General features: G+C 42.6%; 1 protein-coding gene across 4 annotated transcripts in view; it reads right to left on the bottom strand.

Annotated features, from left to right (window-relative positions):
- The window catches only part of LOC144937585 (DNA-binding protein SATB2-like), a 58,726-nt gene that overhangs the window by 17,464 nt on the left and 20,931 nt on the right, over positions 1-20,331 (bottom strand). For 3 of the 4 annotated variants that reach the window (XM_078864907.1, XM_078864917.1, XM_078864899.1), the window contains exons 5-9: positions 15,687-15,810; positions 11,233-11,335; positions 7,793-8,388; positions 7,036-7,248; positions 4,627-4,785 (exon numbers count right to left, since the gene is read on the bottom strand). In XM_078864907.1, the coding sequence (XP_078721033.1) occupies positions 4,627-4,785; positions 7,036-7,248; positions 7,793-8,388; positions 11,233-11,335; positions 15,687-15,810 (1,195 nt within the window). The remainder of the gene's footprint in view (positions 1-4,626; positions 4,786-7,035; positions 7,249-7,792; positions 8,389-11,232; positions 11,336-15,686; positions 15,811-20,331) is intronic. The other variant, XM_078864926.1, reaches the window with a different exon arrangement.

Below are 20,331 nucleotides of genomic sequence, written 5' to 3'. Positions count from 1 at the left end.
GGACAACACTAAAGTCCTTCATATGTGCCAATTAAAGTGTAAATTAATTACCACAATATTCCAATTATCCATATTTATCGGCACACAACACACAATGATGTTGCAGCGATGTTTACCTGTGTGTTAAATGCTGTTACGCAAACGCTTTTGTAGATCATAACCGTGTTGTATGTGTCGCTTATTTCAAACACCATCCTTAATAAGCATTCTTATGTTTGCAAAGTTCATCTATTTATAAACTTCTTAAATAGGTTTAGCTTCTTCCATCAAAAACCATGCTCTACAAGATAAAGCTTACAAGCAATCAGTCAACTAATGTTTTAGGAGCTATACAAACTTACATAGTTACGGATAAAAATAAGTATGGCATAAAAAAAACGATGCACAAGTCCGATCGCACAAAAACAATAACACAGAAAGCATCAACACATGAACATAAAAATAAAAATTCAATTACCGGGGAAGAAATCTGTCATACTGCAAACCGAGCTGCATGGTTTTGCAGACTGTGCATGATAATGGGATATTGAATGTTGTCATTTTCCGTGCCTGTCCCGCGCTCTAACAGAATCGGCGAGCAATTTGTGGCGAGAGCACTGACCTTCGCTGCCAGTGCGTGTAAATTAAAGTTAATTACAGCGTCGCAGTGACACAGTGAACTGGGCTCCCCTGGGGACGCCTTTAATAGAATATTTATTTCTCCCATCTAATAACGAAGGTGATATTGACTCGTGCTAACTGCTGCCTCATTAATCCCAGGATTGCCCGGAGATTGGGATGACTGAGACGATTAGTAGTAATGCTCCTTTGTACGGCCCACCTCACTAACGCGTCGAGCTGCGGGGATGGGGGAGGGGAGGAGGTGCAGAAACTCGCTGCACTTAAACGCCGCTCTTCCTGCCATGCATGGAATGCCGTTCTGTTTAAGTGCGCCGCTAGAAATTAGAGGCAATGCACGTGAGCCTTCAGCGAAATCGCAGCCTACAATCGGTGCCGCGCCACACAATCACGATGCAAAGCATATATGTCTATGAATGCACGCGTATTGCTTCTTGATTTCGGTGTTGGTTAAATAACAACTATACGAGCGAGAAGCCCTCGACAACTGCTTCATGGAAAGCCAAAACGCCGTAACTTCAAATACACAAATAAGTCCCGTCTGGTTTGCAGGCATTTTACCGCAGCTGCGTGTGGTGGAAGAAATGTTCAGAAATGTGAACAGGTTGAGAAGCGTGTGAATATCAATGTTGAGGTTCTTGTTGCTATTTTTCACATTACATTTCATTGTATATCAGTCATTGACTCTGCCTCAGCCAAATGTCAATGCATAATTACGTGAGGCTACGCCATTCCTGCACATACCACCACAGTGCTGTGTTAATTTTCCAATGACAATTGAAATTGTGATGTTCTCACGGTTCATGCGAATGCGATATATATACACACACACAAGCAGGAACCACTCCAACAGACACCGTGCTTAACTAAGCCAAACACACTGAAGGTGCGCCAAGTTTCACTTTTGCCACAATTCGCCAACACAGAGCGATACTTGGTGACATTTGAGCAACTGTTGTATTGAGGGGCAATTTCATAAGCATGCTACTTCAGTTACAGCAAAACGAAATCGATCGTCGCCATCAACCATTTTCTATCCACTGCTGATCGACGGCTTTCCCGTGCCGTTGGTATCACCTCGGCGTCGTGCGACGCCACAGGTCCATCTCGCTCCTGCGCATGAGCTGATCTCATCGCTCCATCTCGGCACGTTTCTCTCCTTTGGCTGCCATTCTGTCACTCGCCATGTTCATCGGCCAACGTCTCTCCGAGCGAAATGCGTCCTGCCCCAGCCCGCTCACGTTCCCCAATCGTCAATGTGATGTATCAGATTCTCAGGTTTTTTCGGTAAAGTCACGTAGGTAAAACATTAAAAGTAATGAAAGTAAAATAAAACAAAACAAAAATAAAATATTTTTATTTTTGTTTTGTTTTATTTTACTTTCATTACTTTTAATGTTTTACCTACGTGACTTTACCGAAAAAACCTGAGAATATGAATCATTGCAGTCACGAAAGCTTCAAATCTAGAATTGATGTATCGGAATTGCGTTTGTTCCCTGATCCATGATTTGCTCTTCCTGCCTCTCAGTGCACTTCCAAGTACGTGTCTCCATAACCTCCCCATGCTTATTCGCACCTTTTTCATCTTAAAAAAATAAAAGTAATGCAAATTACGAATTTATTGTCCAAAATTATAGAGCTTAAATTAATAATGCTAGGCGCAAAAAAATAAACACCTACGTGTTATCTCATCTGTCTGAAAGAAAAATAGTAAAATAGTGCAAAATTGCAACATGAATGTTGCCCAATATAACCTGAAAATGCGTATTACGGCTCACCTTTTAGATAAATGTAATATACCATAATTAGCATGTTTCCTATAATTGTGGTATTACTATTAAATGTTTCTACAATTAATTTTAAAATGATGCCGCTTATTCAGGTGCATTAAAGCACAAAATTGGATAAACACCGCTTTTCAAAGTCGCATTCAAGTTACAATACAGTGATGCTACACGCTACATGCATCACTGCCGATGTTTTTTTTTATATAGTTTAGCGATACAACACGTATGTGTCGTGTTCAATAAGAGTGTATCTCCTGTGATATAAAGAAAAACCAGCGAGCATACGTGCCAACATCAAGACGGGGATGGTGAAACAACGTCAACGCTCAGGAATGAGGTAGGCTGATAAAAAGTGGGTCTCGAAAGTTAATAATACCTTTGAAAGACTATTAGACAAGCTTTATAATTACAAACATGCAATTATCAAGTGCATCAGAAGGAACAAACCATGAAAAAATCGTTATGCTAGGGGCCACATCACTGACGTAAATATGTTGGAAATATAGTCTCATACCCACAGTTGTACAATGGCTATTTCAAGGCATCGACATACAATATTGTCCCTACGTGGTGTGAAAAAGTCTTGCTGTCGCCACTGTGAATCTCGCCCGCGACAAGCGTGTTTCACAAACCGCCCACAGTACTGCACGCTCATCTCGACAGTGGCGCAGTGGTGCAGCTGTCAAGTGTGCAGGCAGTGCAGCTGCACTACGGCACCACGTGCCGAACGGGCCAAGGTGCCAGGCGACAAAGAGAGGGTGATAGAGCGGGGAGGGGGGGGCATTGCATTCCTAGCATCAGAGCCGATGCCAGGCACGCTATGCTAGTAGCAAGCTTAGAACAAGTGACGGCACCAGCATTTTACTCCACTGCAAATCGTGTGTGAATGTAAAGAAGATTGCCAGAGATTGTACACGCCCAGAAGGAGACTAAGTATGGGTCAAGAGCCCAGTGATTTATTTTTCATGTTGCAGAAGCTTGTATCTACAAATAATATATCCACTTCAGCTTGAAAGCCTGACATTTGATGTTAGATGACTGCAACGCGGATACACCTCAGTACTTGTATTAACAATTGAGTGAATTCTATGAGAATGAGATAAACCATCTGTATAAAATCACAGCACCAGAAGTGATTCTATATTTTTGACATAGTATCCAGAGACGTGAACCTCGCAATAGCCCTACAATTATGAAACAGGAAGAAACAAAATAGAAATCCATTCAAAATAAACAATTTTAAAAGGAAGGACTTTGGTTGAGATTTTGGCTTAATAGCTTCAATCCATGAAAAATTATGTTTTACCAACTCATCCATTATTTTGGAAGAGTAAAGTTTGGCCCACGGCTTAAAATAATCTTGGCTTTTTATATTTCAAGCTAGATTTATTTAATAATTCAACCAACTTAATTACTTTACGCATGTGGTAATAATTGAGCATATGTTAATCGATTAATCTATTTCTCGTGGATATGTTAACAGGCATAAAACATAGACATTACATACTTTGCTGCTCCTGGACAATATTCACCCACGTACCTCTCTCTACATGCGCATTAACAACGCTGAAATTAGTGAATGAACTGCTAAACTAATGACGACACTAACCAAGCAACCTCCATTCCCAGGATCACCCATGTAATTTTCTTGTTGCTGCTGCTACATTAGTCACATTTCACGTCTCTGATTTAAAGGAATAAAACCTGTCATGTTGACTGCAATTGCCAATCCAGGTCAACTCTTTCATATGTAGGAACAGTCAGGAAATTTAATTAATTAATCTTCCTTGTCTTAGTCAATTTAAAATTTCAGGTTAATAGCACATAGCAGGATAATGGAGCTTAGAATGGATTTACTGTGGGTGAATTTCTGCATGGATGACCTTTCCTGCTTAGTTACCTGCACTAGTCGCCTGATATCAGAAGATGCTCTGAGTGTGCTGGAGCTTCATGGGAAACTAAATCAAGTTCCTCGCGCCAAACAACACGTGGTACAAACCCTACAGAGTAATTTTTTTTATATTTAATATATATTTTTAAATCCTATTTCATCTTGCGAAACAACAAAACGTTGTATTATAGTTGACATGTAAGCATGCATACATACACAACAATTCCGTAGATTATTTTCATTTCGTACAAAAATTTTCACCGGTTCCCTATTACTCGTGATAATCCACTTTGTGTCTGCATTATGGAATTCTCAAAAGCCCCTCACCTGGCTCTTCATTGCTGCCACCTTCGCAAAGAGGGCCTGCGATACCTTGGCGCGCTTCATCTCCTGCTGGATTTCATCGTAGATGATGGCCGTGATGCCCTGGCCCACACCATCTTCGATCTTCACGCAGTGCTCTAGGGGCATGGCAAACGGCTTCGTCTGCACACACACACACATCATGACGGTACACGTACAGTTTACATTAACCTTTGCAAGAACCGTGACACGCACACATCATAATTGGGATCCATTCAAAAGCACGCACAACTTTTAAAACAAGTGAGGGAGATTTGTGTAGGATATTTCAGTGCTTCAAAATGGCAATATTGTCAGTTATAGTGTTGCCATTTATTATTTTACTGTCAGTTTTCGACTGGTTCTTTTCCTTGATGAAGAAACATAAATCTTAGAATGTTTATTATTTTCATCAGACATGAAGTTTTAGGGTTATTATCATTACAACACCGAATGAAGGAATTGCAATGAGACAATGCCACTGGACTGCCACGCCTGTATTTGGGGCAATGTAGGTTGAATATAATGTATCAATATATTTATAATTATCTATACATTTAATGAACAAAAACATTCAGTGAAATTATGGCTATTTTAAACATTGGAATTGGTTGGCTGAAATTTTCTTGTGTCAGCCCCCATTCTTCTCCTGTAATACTTCATTTGCTTTCTTAATGGTCTGTAACTGTAACAAGATGGATTATCAACACCTGTGTTAGCTTTCCAATAAATGTTCAAAGTAAAAAAACATAATGTGGAGAGGAAACAGCATGCACTACATTGCTAAATATATGTGAGAACCTACATCAATCAATAAGATGCTCTCCAGAAGGGATTCTCAAATAGTTATTATAATGAGAATAATTTACAGCTGTTTGTCAGTCCACTGCTGGATGAAGGCCTTCGCACACCATGATCACATCATTGGGGTTTACGATCATACTTCACCACGTTTGTCAGTACGAGTTGGTAAAAAAAAGGGGGGGGGGGTGGGGGGCTCCAGGACAAGTTCAGCTATCATTCGCCGGTCACGCTCTTAGTGGAGTGCCCTCACCACTGTGCCACCACTCCAACCCCCAGAGGCAAGTGTCTGCAAACATTCAAAGGGGTCTGCAGGTGGTCTGCAAGGTGCTGGAGAGTCAGGGATGCGCAAATACAGATCTGCACGTTTGGCAAGCCCTTCCCATCCCCTGCTCGTCTGGCTCAACCAGTAGTATAGTCGTAGACGCAGGCTTGCAATGTCCCCGTAAACGATAAGTGAACGCCATTTGCTATGACGAGGACTGCAGGGATTTTCTGCAAATTCAAGGGAAGATTCCAACGCCTAAGGGGTCTTCAACCTAACGAAGGTTTAACAACCTCTGCTCCACACCATCTCGAACGATCGTCTGCGTTCAGAAGTCGGACAGGGTACCGACGGAGCGCGAGCGTGCACGTACCCCTCATGCAGAACTGTTCCGGCTAAGGCGAACAGACATTCGTGCAGCTTTGGACATTTGTTCTTTAAGGCTTCTTTGCAGGCGACAGCTGTTGCTTGCAGTATGTTTGTCGCTGACAAGTCGGTCCTGCGCAGCATACCAATGAAGCACCCACCGCACCTGCACCAGAAGAATTGAGGACTCTTCCTCAGCCTGTGATTATCTTTTATCCCCATTACCTGACCAAATTTGGAATGGATTATGACCCTTTGTTGACAAGAATCTTTGGCAGGCACCATTGCAAACGGGTGACGTGAAACTTTACGGTGTAAATTGCCGTCGTGCAGAAATTGCTTCATTTCTTCATGACAAATATTTATCTGGTGACTTTTTCAGGCCTGAGCTCATCCTTTCTGGGTCCTGGACCGAGTTGTCTCTGTTGAATTTCAGTTTCAACAGAAGCCTCTTTCGGCAGTTGCCAAAATAAATGTCAACGAATTCATCTGATCACTAAACCCTTGCAATAAAATGACTTTATACTTTGCAGCATTGTTTACTTTGGGCTTCATCTAGACATAAAGGAGTTTCTTCTTGAGAGGAAAGTACAGTTGAAGATAAATGGTCGGCATCACACGGGTTGGCGAAGGTGCCAACTGTGGCAGAACACTCCCACTTGCAAGGTGATAAGTTAAAATCCTGGTCAGGGGTCCACATTGCCCAGCATAAACAACAAATTGTGCCACGTTGCAGAAGTCAACGGTGGTTGTTGTATGAAGAGACTGGTCTCTAATATGGGAATGTGGAATTTCCATCACCTGCTTGGGAGGTGAGCACAGCCACATGCTTGTTTGGATAAGGGGACATACTTTGACTTGAGTGAAAGTAAGCCTAACGGGACCCCATGCCCTATGGAAATTTTAGCACAGCAATGAACTGTGGGTTACGGGGCTCACAGGAGTGGGAGCAGAAGCGCTACCTGTGGTGAGAAGTTCCTGCCAGGTTGCATTATGCTGCTGGCCGCCATCACCCCGGCTGGGTTCATGTTCCTCTCGCGCTCCTCCTGGTACAGGCGGTCCCTCTCCACCTCGGCCAGGTTGAGGAAGTTCTGCATGGCACGAAGGTTCACCAGCAGAGACTGGGACGCCAGCTTTGGATCCTCCTCTTTCCGAAGTATCTCAGAGAGCAGACCCTGAGACAGATGCAGGCATACGGATGTTGAGATTTCTGAAGAGATGAAGCGATCCAAATGTGTTTTTTGTCCATCATTTAAGAGTCTTCCAGTTTGATATTTGGACTTATGATCTACTTCTTTTGATACACACTTCCAGACTTTAGCCCAGGAATGAACATAAATGTTCACGAGGCATCCAAAGAAAAGTAATTTAAAGTGACGTCTAAAGCAAATCCAATGTTACCCATTTTGCACTGTCTGGTGGTCAAGCAGGTGTAGCGTGGTTGGCATGGGCCCTGGTGCAAGGAATTATATACGGGGTGGGGGTGTCCTGTCCAATTTGCCACCCTTTTTCTATCTTGGCATCTGAGTCACTCCGGCCCATGGGCCCTGGTGAAGTTGCACCGCCTGCACACTCAACAGGCTACGCCAACCGTTGGTTGGCAATGGTTGTGTCGCAGCTTCAGGCAAACTGATCTCACTGTGACTCACTGGCTGTGTTTTTTTTTCTTTGTTTGCAAACGCCATGTGGGGGGACCCCGTTCACCACAACGCCACTCACCTGCGTGCGGTTAAACGCGACGCGGGCAAACACGGCCTGCGAGACGCTGGCGCGCTTGAGCTCCTCGCGCACCCGCTGGTAGATGTCGAGGCCGACGTCCGACGACGAGTTGGGCATCTCGCCAGCGCAGCCCTTGCTGAAGGCCCTCACGGTGGAGCCCATGGACGCGCCGGGCGGAGGCACTCCCTGCGAGCCCGGCGGCGGCGGCGGGTGGTTGAGGAACTGCTGGTGGTGATGCTGCTGCTGGTGGGCGAGGAGCCTGCTGACCGCCAGCTGCTGGTTTAGGAACTGAGCCATGGCTATCTGCTGGCTCACCAATTGCGGGGGCATCATGCCAGGTCCAACCAGCGGCTGCAGCGGAGACAGCGGGCTGCGCAGCTGGGAAGACGGCGGAGGGAGGAGGCCTTGGGGAGGACCCGGGGAGGACTGCGCAAGGTGCGGTGTCTGGCCCGGCGAGAGCTGCGTGGGCGTGAGCTGCCGCGGCGAGGCCGGGTCCTTGCCGCCCGACAAGTGCTGATGATGATTGGGGCTGGGGCTGGCGTTTGTCCTTCCCGACAGCCTTGCCAATGACATCATGTCTTGTCCATCTGCTCTGGCTAAAAGCGTCGCAACAAACACGTGTTGTTACTGACACGCGCAGTTCTCATTGAGTTGATGCGCGATCGCAAAGTTTTCATGAAACATTCGAACTTCGCTCGATCGCAATCCGTGGATCGAGTTGTAATTCGCGAATATTACATCGGTCGGAAGTGATATGAAATGCCGCGAAATATTACGTTAGCTTGTAAGTGAAAAGCAGGTGTTGAAACATTGACCACACCTAGGCATGCACTATAACATGTTGTGATTTTTACCATAACTCTCCCCGACTGACATACATTTAAACTGACAGCTCTCGTAAATGTGGTAATTTGATGGTTCGAAGCATTAGTACAGTATTTGTATTACATGTACACAATTGGCATGAATTTGGTTTGCCATGATCGATTATCTGAAATCATTACAATGTGTTTTGTATCGCAAGCACATTGAGATTGAAGTGATAGCGCGTTTTTTCTCATTTTCATGGTATGGAACTCATAAACGTAACCTTAACCTGGAAATATATTTACGATTGTGATTTAGCATGTAGAGTAATTCGTACGTGGAGCCTAAGTCACATCTGCGGTCTCGTGCCGATGCTTTACAGACCCCGGATGATACAGAATTGCACGTCGCATTAGTACAACAGACACCATTTCCCCTCCTAGTGGGCAATCTGAACATTGCCATTAATTTCTATCGTTTTGTTTTCCCAATGACACTGGAATGCAGAAGACCTTACATTTCAAAGAGGCAAGTCAGATGTTTTTCTGAGTTGAATGATATGGGGACGAGGCTTCGTTTAAAATGGTTCAGACTAGGAGATGTGCGCCTGAAATTTTAACTGGCAATGATTTTTGAGGCAAACTATTACAATAAATCTTCTTGGTTCTTTCGGTAAAGTCACGTAGAATGGAAATAATAAAATAATAAAAATAAAACATAATAAAATAATTCTCACGACGTTTCGGCCACAACGCAAGTAGCCGTCCTCAGGTGAAGAACAGGTCTGTCAGAAAGACAGAGTCTGAATGAACACCACCAGGCTTGGCAGCGTATATTTAAGCTGGGTTGGAGGGGGAAGAGCGCCATGACAAATGAATTTGCATATCAAGAGGAATTTAGCATATTTATGGGAAATGCAGGTATGTGGTTAGTACTACTTATGCCCGTGCTGCTTGCGTTGTGGCCGAAACGTCGTGAGAATTATTTTATTATGCTTTATTTTTATTATTTTATTATTTCCATTCTACGTGACTTTACCGAAAGAACCAAGAAGATGAATCCCCGCTTTCACGAAAGCAGCTTTAAATCGAAATATTACAAGAAAGTCAAAGAAGGAATGTATCCAGTGCTTGTAATGGTCAGATTGATAATCCTAGGCCACTCAACCACCTGGATATGCACTCGTAGCTTTGTGGTAATTCTGTGCGTCGAGAAGTTCGTACAGGGTGCGTCTAAAAACTATTTTCTACTCCCCCAAAACGTAAACTGATTAATGTGATATTGTTGGAGCCAGAATAACCCCCGATAGGAGATGACATGACAGAAACATTGATTGGCTGAGGATACAATGTTTATGATAAGAAAGCAGTTAGTTTATCAAGTTCAAAGACTATAACACAGCGATCTGTAACCACTAATCTCACGATTATAAGTGAACCAACTGATTCAAATGTTTTTTGCATAATGTTCATAACGACCTTTTCATTTTTTTTACTTTGACATTAAGCATTGTCAGGAAAGCCAAATTATTATCAAGGGTTACTGACGAAACATTCAAATTGTTAATTGGTGTCAATCACAAATAACCATGACTGTTAGCAAAAGCCATTCACATTCATGCGAGGGGTTAAATCAATATCGATTCATAGCCTGGCGATGTACAGGTTCAGTTTGTGCGATGTCGCACACGTGCGGTTTAACTTACTTTTGCCCAAAATTCTCTTTATGCAGTTTAAAGTCACTCATATACGGCTATGCAGTCGGACGTGGGACAACATTGTGCGTGTACTTTAGGCACTACTCGTCAGACAGCTGTCTCGTGCTCTTTCGCTTTGTGCGCCCTTTTTCAGAATGTATCTACCACATAAAGCGAGGGAAACCTGTATGCGGAATAAAACATATATTTTCATGTTGTATGTCATGGGTTCCTTTCATCCCCAAAGCAACTTCACTGCCATGTGAAATATATATAAGATTTTTATTTTTTTATGAAATCCTGATCCAGAAGTACAACACTCTGCTGAATCACCGGTGTGGTGGGAAAATGTGGGTGGGTGGATGGGAGGAGAATAGAGAATATTCCTACCTAGGGTTGCCTCCTGTCCTTATTTAAGCCAGGGTTTTTCTCTCTTTGAAGTGGCTGTCCTAGGAAGTCTGTATTTTTACCAGAACATTACAGCTCACTTTTTGTCAGTTACATAATAATACACTCCTCAAGACAATGCACATAGCCTACTTGCCATGATATACCCTATTATTTTTTAATATCATGGATGGCAACCCTTGTTCCACTCCAAGTGCATACAAAGACAAAGATCCCCCGTGTAGCCTTAACAGGCTGTAGGGGCCAGTGCTGTTAGCGAGCACCTATGAAGACCGACAAGGCACACGAGGTTGTGGGTGGCCAGCACCCCGCCTCAGTGCCGATGTTTGCACATCGCACAAGGTACTCATTTGAGGCCGAGTCGACCTAGGGCAGGCCCAAGACCGATTCAGATAATTGTCACTGGCGCTAGCCGTGAGTAGGAATCGAACTCGTGTCGTTGGTTTCGTAGCACAGCACGCTAAACCGCAACACTACCCCAAGTGCATTATGCACATCCTCACAAGCACAAAGGTCTAAGAGAACATACCTCTGTACTTCTTGTAGTGCTTGTACCATCGTCCAAACTCGTGGCACTTTGCCATAGAGACGTTGGCGTAGTAAGTGCTGTTCACGATGGAGGAGATCATACTCTGTGGGAAGATTATGGTGGTAATTTTACACAAGCACAAACATAAATTGATCTCCCCACCTGCTGACTGCCAATTCCATAAGCACCAGTTTGTCAGCACCGGCACAACTGGGGCTGTTTCTCAATTAGTTTATCATGCAAGCACGCAGGACTTTATTGCATTAGTACACAATTACGAAGGCTGCAACTTAAGCAGTTGCAACTCCTCTGCAGAGCATGTGTCTCAGAGCGGCATATAAAACATTTTAACAATGGTCATATCTATCTGCGATGCATCAAATTCCCATACTGAAATGTCATCCTCATTAGTGTGTGTATTTTTCTGGCAAACCTGAAATATTGCCTTGTAATTTTTGGCAAATTAGAAAAATCACGAGTTATGTTTCAGTTTCATTTCATTTATTAGGTATTAACCTGTGAGCCATGTGGCTCTTGACTCGGATGCAACCGCAACAAAACAAAAACATGAACGTTTTGTAAATCCACTTCTGGATGAAGGCCTCATAGGAATTGTTTGACCATACTTCACCACATTGGCCATTGTGGGTTGGTGAAGAGGTGGAGGGTGCCCAGGATTGGCTCAGATATACACTATCCACTGTTGTTAGCTGTGGCATGGAATTGAACTCAGGCAGCAGGCTTCTTAGTGGGGTACGTCCGCCAATGCATTACCACTCCACCCTTGCTTATGAAAATTATTATTAAAGTAAATATGCCCATGTGCTGTCTTGTACACGTAAACATTTTTCTTTAATTGGAAGGCAATTAACATGTTTTGTGCCATTATATAACATCGGTATGATTAAACAGAATTTTAAAAAATGTCTAAAAAAACGAAACACACAAAGATACAATATCACGTTTTTACATACGTTATTAAAAGTTTGAAATGTAAGAAAACATCTGTAAGCACTCTTTGCATGCGGTTTAATAAAGCGGTGAACAGCAATTATTTTTGATAGTCCGCTTTGGGTGTGACCCAACGCCGGTTTGTTCCCAACTTCCCTGTCACACCCTGGCATTTAAACAATTGGGGACCAATTGTCCCACTTTCTAGCGCTAAACACTATAATGTACCCAGTGCCCCATAATCTAACACTAGCCAGTGGCGTAACGGGCGATGGCATGGGTCCTGGTGCAAGGAATTTCTCCTCACTTCATATCCTGGCCTGCAAGTCGCAGTGCGGTCGCAACACACGCATGCTCAACAGCTACGCAATTCACTCTAACGCTCCACACTTCGTGGTCGTCATCCAGGAACGTAAGTGTTTAGTTCATCTCTCCCAACACACATGTATTTAACCAGGCAGCACTCCCAGATCAATATTAAACATATTAGAACACAGAGAAAAAAACACTCTGGCTTAGTTGGCGAAGAGAGATTGAAAACGATTATATTTGACATAACGATTCTAGTAATACGCATTGTATAGAAGCAATTCAGAATAGTCTCACGCATTTACTGCTGATGACAATGATATTTGGAAATGTGGATGGATGCTCATAACAACACCCTGAGTGATTAATCACATTTTAGATGCGTATTAACAGCTTGAATCTTTTGTAATCCTTCACCCAATGCCATTATTTGTATCACACAACAAAATAAAACACCTTGCACATTTTCACGAAAGAAAAGGCCGGATTGAGTATTATAATTTTCACATGAGCCACAGGTGCTGTCACGTGATCCACAGGCACATGACCCTCTGATTCACAGCTGCAGGTAACCGATTACCGTACAAAAACGCAGGCACAAGTAACACAAGGCAGTGAAATGCACTCAAAAACGACATTCCCCGTTTACCTGGCACTAAGTTAAATCGCTTTCTCTGTCGTGTGCAGAGTGCACGTGAATCTTTATCACGTGCTATTGACTAATAATTATCGGCGGTTTTGTAGCACGCGATGATCTGAGGTCGCCCTGACTCGAGAGAAAGAGAGAGAGATGGCTATGCACCCCCATGGCACACATCCATGCGCAGGCTGCACAATGAGACAGTGCGCACAAAATCATTCTAAACTCGCACCGGCAAATGTACTTATACGTTAAATGTTAATGCTTTTACGTGTTGTACATTTTACGGAGGTCCAAATTAAAGTCAACTTGTTTATAGAATTATTAAAACCAATTTTCTTTCTTGGGAATAGGTTTTAGCGCTGGCTTTTTAAAACCCTGAAGAAATTACGGTCCAATATTTTATTCATAAATGAATAATATTAAGGATAATTGTGAAATGTGATCATGAGCACTCAAATCAAATTCAATTTATTTTTTAATGGACTTTATTGGATGTGTTTCTGTTTTAAATAACGAGATAACATACATCTACTGCGAAATGTCAATCAAGAAACTGCATTGATTTCTTTTGTTTAAATATATAGCCAGATTGATAAAATAATAAACATAGCTGATAATAAACAGAATTGTAGCCATCATTTACATGACTCTTAATGCATTGGAAAACAAGGGATAAATACATTTTAGGCATTATTTCACGTAACATTTCAAATGCAACGTGAAGAAATGTAAAACTGTTCTTTTATTTGAAAGCACCATCATGGAAATTATGGTAAATGCCAAATTTCTGCCGGCTTTGCCAGCAATCAGTTCGTGAAAGAAATGAACTGTGGGAGCTGGCAGTGTACAGCATATAACAATAAGCCTGATTAAAAATGGTGTGAGCTTCCCAGCAAATGTTTGCCGAGCATTTTTTCACATCTGTTTAGCAGCTCCACTAATCACCTAATGTGAGTATTAGTGGGGCACATGGCTAATGTTTAAATTGGCCATAAAACCTTCTGGCAGGATGCATCACATCAACATGATCTTCACACAATCTCCCCACTTCCACCAAATGTTGTGAAATGTCACAGAAAGGACGTTTAGATAAAATGGCAGGAAATTTTCCTGCCTAAGACCTAATGAGTGTGAAACAATCTGCTTGAGCAAGAAATATACCTCCATTTGTTTAAACTAAATGTGAGGAGGCTAGATGGATAATGTGCTATCTGCATGTTAATCCACACTAAGATGCTACATACTGTGCCATCTCTGGGAGTTGAGTTTAACAACATTTAAAACCTCCGTAAAAAACAAGTAAATATTTAAATATTTAAAGGTATATGCAACGAATGTTTTGGGAAGCATATCGTAATATTTACCTTGTTTAACAGTTATTCATGTCTACATATCATTATTTTGCATCTTAATGATTTACTAGATCTGAAGTCACAAATTTCATTTTTTTGGTTGATACTGGATTAATTGTGAACCAGGCTTAATTCCTCACAGAAAACTCCATGTCTCCACGTGGTACACAAAACTCATTTACTGGTCAGTCGGAAAAAAGTCACTCACCTTTTTGAAAATCCTGCGCTAAACCAGTAATGTAACCTGAGCTAAATCCCATTGTCCAGGTCATCTGATTGCAGAACATGTGGGCACACAACAGTGCCAGCTCCGCAAGCTTTCCTGGCTCAACAGCCACGCTGATTGCCACATTGTTTCGCTTTGCTGTCGAGTTAGACCACATTTGATTGGCGGCTATTGCACCATTGGGTGCGAAGTATCTCCCACAAATGGACGCGCGGGTCCCACAAGCGATAGCTGTAGCCTGGCTCCGGTGTGCAATGGGGTGCTATAGAACCCATGTACAAAAAAAAGAAATAGCTCTCCGATGTGTTTTCTGGTTGTGCCGAGTGTTGTTCGGCGTGCTTTGCGGCGTTTCTCTCAACGTGCTGGGAGTTCCAGAAATAATCAGAATGCGGAGCAAAACGTCGGACGTCATGCTGAAAAATAGATGAGAGAGCTATATGGAACGACTGTGAAAACTTACGGAGTAGTAATGAAAAATATATTATTTTGTTTATTTTCCCCCGAGTGCACCTTGTGGTATGGGACAATACGCTAGGAATATAACGCAGGTACCACACACGCATATCGACATGCTTGCCTGCAAGCCCCCCTGTGATGAAGACTTGTAAAGTACCGTATGTACTAAATTTCGATTTAAAGCTTTCGTGACTGCAGGGATTCATCTTCTTGGTTCTTTCGGTAAAGTCACGTAGAAGGGAAATAATAAAATAATAAAAATAAAACATTATAAAACACAATTATCACGACGTTTCGGCCACAACGCAAGCAGCCGTCCTCAGGTGAAGAACAGGTCTGTCGGAAAGACGGCGTCTGAATACCGTATGTACGTACGTATGTTGAACTTCTTTCGCAAGGTACGTGGCGAACCGTGCTAATCGGAGGTGCGCGGGAAGGACAACAAACTAAATAATAACTTACATAGATTTGTAAGGCGCCTTCTACCAATGTCTCAATGCGCACCAATCCAACGTACCTGGGAGAGGGGGCACTCTTTGGCGAGGGCACTCTGGTTCATCTCCCGGAGGAGTTCTCGTAGTGCGTTTCGGACGGTCGTGTGGGTCCACTGCTCCGAAGGAAGGTCCTCCAGTCGAGAGCAGCTGCACGCGCAACCAACACGACGCAAAGACAAAGACCCCCCCCCCCATGCAGCCGTAACGGATTGTTGGGGCAAATTCTGTTAGCAAGCACCTATGTCACATAACACCAAGCCCAGCTGCCTTTGTCACCATGCCCCACCGCATCATGTACTCTTTAAGTATGAGTAGACCTAGCGGAGGCCTGGGATTAGTTCATATATTCACCACTGATGCTAGCCATGGCCAGGGATATAACTCAAGTTGCCGGGTGCGTAGCGCAGTGTGCTAACTACAGTAGCACCGCTCCCCACACAAACACAAGACAAAGATCCCCCATGTAGCCTTAACAGACTGTAGGAACAAATGCTGTTAGCAAGCACCTACGAATTTCTGGCTTGGCACACGAGGGGGGTGAGTGGCCAGCACTACGCCCGACCACTTTTGCCTCCCTAATGTCGATGTTTACACACCGCACCATGTACTCATTTTGACGCTGAGTCGACCTAACATACAAATACAAAGACATACACACAGACACGTACACGCACACACATGGACGCAAGCAATAATGTCACTAAAAAGTCACCAACGGATTAGTCATAAAGCTCTGAAAGTTAAAACTAAAAAATGTAATGCATGACTATTTGGAGCTCACATGCCAATTATATGCGCGTTAATTTCAACCTGGCATGCGACACGCAAGAATCCATCTATGTACTTATCTTCCAAGTATAGACAATGAGGATGTATGCGTTCTAAATGTATACCAATATTCTCACTTGAATGATTTTCCTTGGCAAGTGCCCTCATATTAAAACTACGATATGCCTTCCAATAAGACTTTAAAATGAAATGGTGTACTTTTTTGTTCATCGGATAACACGATCAGAATGTTTAATTTGTACATCCCACGGTATATATATATAAATAAACAGGCCCGGTACTGTCATTATTAATTGACGTCCTTTAAATGGACGATGAGTCCGTTGGGGCTTGTTATCCTTATATAGTGGCGAACTAGGTGACTGCAACTAACGATTTAAAATATATATTACTAGGTAAGGCACACTGAGCTCTTTTTCAGAAGCGACTTGGTCACAAAATGACAGCTCAACGAAGTGGCTTATCATCGTGTGGAAATGTATAGCAGGCAAATACTCTGAAGGCGCGTTGATTCTAAATGTGGAGGGAACAACTGGAGGACCCGGAGAAAAATCCACGCGACCACGGAAAGAGAGACACGCCAACTCCCACTATACAGGCATCAGGGTTGGGATCGAACCCAGGACCTCCTGCATACCAGGTGATATGTTAACATCTCACCACTGTGATGCCCTATAATGAATGAAAGAACGGTTCTGTTCCATCTGCTTTTCAAAACGAGCGGCTCACCATATTCTGAGAATACTTTCCCCATTTGTAGTGTATAACATTCGTCGTTGGATGCGCATTCCATACTACATGCACACTCGTACAACAATGACCAGCGTCCACTTGACGTATTCGGCAATAGCGCTGCCTTAAGTGGAAAACAGATATATACTGGACAACGTTTTTGGGGTGATGGCTCTTAATCGTAACACACGTGTTCTGTTTGTGCCATGAAGAAGGGCCCTTGCACAAAACGTCGCCTGTTATGTGATTTCTCATTTGAAGGCCACAGCCCTTGTGGCAAAATAGTTGGGGGTTTTTGTTGTTCATGCTTGTGCACCACTAGCCAATGCAGCGTCACCAAAGACGGAAAGCAACGGGAGCCAGTGCTTTAAGCGAGGTGTCCGTAATAGTCCACACAGTTGAATGAACTCAAGTTTGCATTGCCGTGGGACATCGCCGAGGGTGATCGCATATGTGAGCACAACTCAATTGTGCGTCTCCACGTATAAATGTCCATCCGCCTAGTGGCTTTCCACACGAATCCCATATTATCAAGCAGCACTTGTTTAAGCAAGCAGACCGGACCCGTTTTGACCTTATGCATCTCATCAGCAGAGTCAGGCTTGTTAAACACATGCTGCTCAGTTGCCAGATGCTTTTCTTTCCATAGCTTACATGAATTGCACTTGCCAATAACATCTGATCATCGGACAGAATGTGTTTAAAAAGGCTGATTCGCATAGTATTGTAACACCGATCTCTAAAATACTCAATGAATGACGCGCAAAAGAATGCAGAGGAATAATTTAGTATGCTTTGAATGATTTATGCTACGTGCTTGTGCAGACATTACAGTTACTTTGTATTAGCGTCAGAAACCAACGAGAACTGTCTTCAGGTGAAATAAGGAATCAAATACAGCACCCCAGGGTGTAGCCTATGATTATCGCTACATCCCAGCTCCAATTAAGTTGCGGTTTTCTGCTTCAACAGGTATTGGTTCAACACTTGGCTTAGGTGCTGGCTTGGATCAAGGCTTACGCCGGCATGCTTAACCTTAGCAAGAGCATGAAAAGCATGGCAGTGTGTGACATACCACAATGTTAGCACACTTTCAAAAGGATGTAATCATGAGCGTCGGTCTAGAGATATAAAGTAACAAAATATAAAAATCTACGTGTAACTATTTTATTACTTATATTCGCCACAATGACACGAATTCTTATTTTGCGTGATTCTCAAAATTTGCTCACAATAAGGGTTTTTGGGTTAGATCACGTAGAAATATAAATGTGTCGTGAGCCCACCACCACCTGACAATTAGTAAGGTTTGTCACGAAAACAAATATGCGAATTTGTTACTGCATCAGCACACTGGTGTGTTGAAGAGTAAACCCACAACATTTACAATTTGTTATTTACATGACAAACCTTACTAATTGGCTGTGTCGGTGGTGGTGGGTTAACGACGCATTTATATTTACGTGATCTAACCCAGACACCTTTACTACTACTATAATGAGCCAAGCATGTCTGTTTGTGTGTAACGCTCGTGACGTCACTCCACATTCCGCACCCCCTGTCATTAATATTCATGAGCGGGAGGATTTTTACACTCACGCAGAAGAAGGTCGAGCGGTTCGCTTTAAGTTTGACGTTTCTTTATTGAAAGTTAATCTAATAAATAATTCTACGCAGCAACAAAGTGGATTTGGTGCTTTTATTCATTTCTTCAGCACTTGAGACAAAAGGTAAGTCTAATTTATGCTTCTATATTATGGTAAATAGATATTTCTCGGTGATTTTCTAGATATTGCATCGATTTCCAATTTATTTCAACTCCAACAACCGAAAGCAAAAGAGAATAGGGTATCAGAGCAGTGAATTTTAACAATTTTAAGGTCAGTTATATACAGTGCTACAGTGACATGAAGTAAGGTGTTTTATGACGTAGTTTTGTGCAAGAATCACTGCCATTAATACAGTGCTACAGTGAAATGCAGTGAAGTGTTTGATGACATACTTTCGTGCAAGATTCACTGCCATTAAATTTACACAAGATTATCTGCTACATGTTTTCGTAAATATCACAGCTTCCATCCTAGGACGGACAAAAAAAGCTAGTTATGAATAACACTGAGCGTGGAAGTCAACTACGTGTTAAACTCTAAGTTTTCGTCGAACTAGAACACATATCTTAAACAGAGCCACCATGCCTATAACATCTGACAGTTTCCCAGCACTGATTCAAGCAAGCACGACTTTGCTGATGAGAACCTGTGTGTCAAATGCCGGTCCAGAGTTTGCTTGTACTCTACTGTGATGAATCAATGTCTTGTAAAGTTGCACTCTTTACACAGAGAGTTCTTGACACAAATGAACCACAATATCTTGTTGATCTCGCCAAGAAGCATAAACTATCACGTCAATTCCGGTCATCCTCGCAGCAACTTTTGGGTAGCCATCGAACAAAGATGGTCACTACATCACACTCTTTCAGATGCGCTTCTGCGGCCATCTGGAACGCTCTTCCTTCCGATATTAGGAAGCCACTGGAGCTATGCACTTTTAAATCATCTCGAGTGAAAACTAATTCCTTTGGAACTACTTTTTGTGTTTAGTTTGTTGTCCTACCCCGCACCTCCGATTAGCACGGTTGGCTATGTACGATGTGAAAGAAGCTCAACATACGTACAATGCTGATGAAATTATGCACTCCCAGACAGCTGTAGGAGCCGATGGTTGCGTAAAAAATAATACTTTTATTGTTTTATGTGAACAGATATAGGAAGGAGTTGTATTGTACGATTTTCTAGTTTCAAAAGGGATCAACCCAACCGTTTTCTATCAGCCACATTTGTCGATATGGTCATAGTGACTCCAAATATGCCAGATGCCCTTGAAAGGTTTTAAATTGTGGCCATGAACCTGCGCATGTTTTATTTGTGCGGTCATTCTTCAATGTAATAGCGTGTGTTAAAATAAATAATAATCAATTGCTCTACTTTCTTTTTGCATTTGACATATATCCTTGTCCGTTTAGATGTTAAGACAATAGTTACCTATATCCATTTCATGTTTCTGTAACACAATTGTACAACGATAGGTTGACAAGTAATCTGCCAAGCCGGTTTTGCACTTTAGGGGATTAATTATTTGACGTATTTT

This window comes from Lampetra fluviatilis, chromosome 2 (assembly GCF_964198595.1).
Source record: "Lampetra fluviatilis chromosome 2, kcLamFluv1.1, whole genome shotgun sequence".
In the NCBI taxonomy this organism is placed as follows: Eukaryota; Metazoa; Chordata; class Hyperoartia; order Petromyzontiformes; family Petromyzontidae; genus Lampetra; species Lampetra fluviatilis.
The sequence above is the reverse complement of the archived record's forward strand: the minus strand, read 5'-3'. Positions and strand labels throughout refer to the sequence as shown.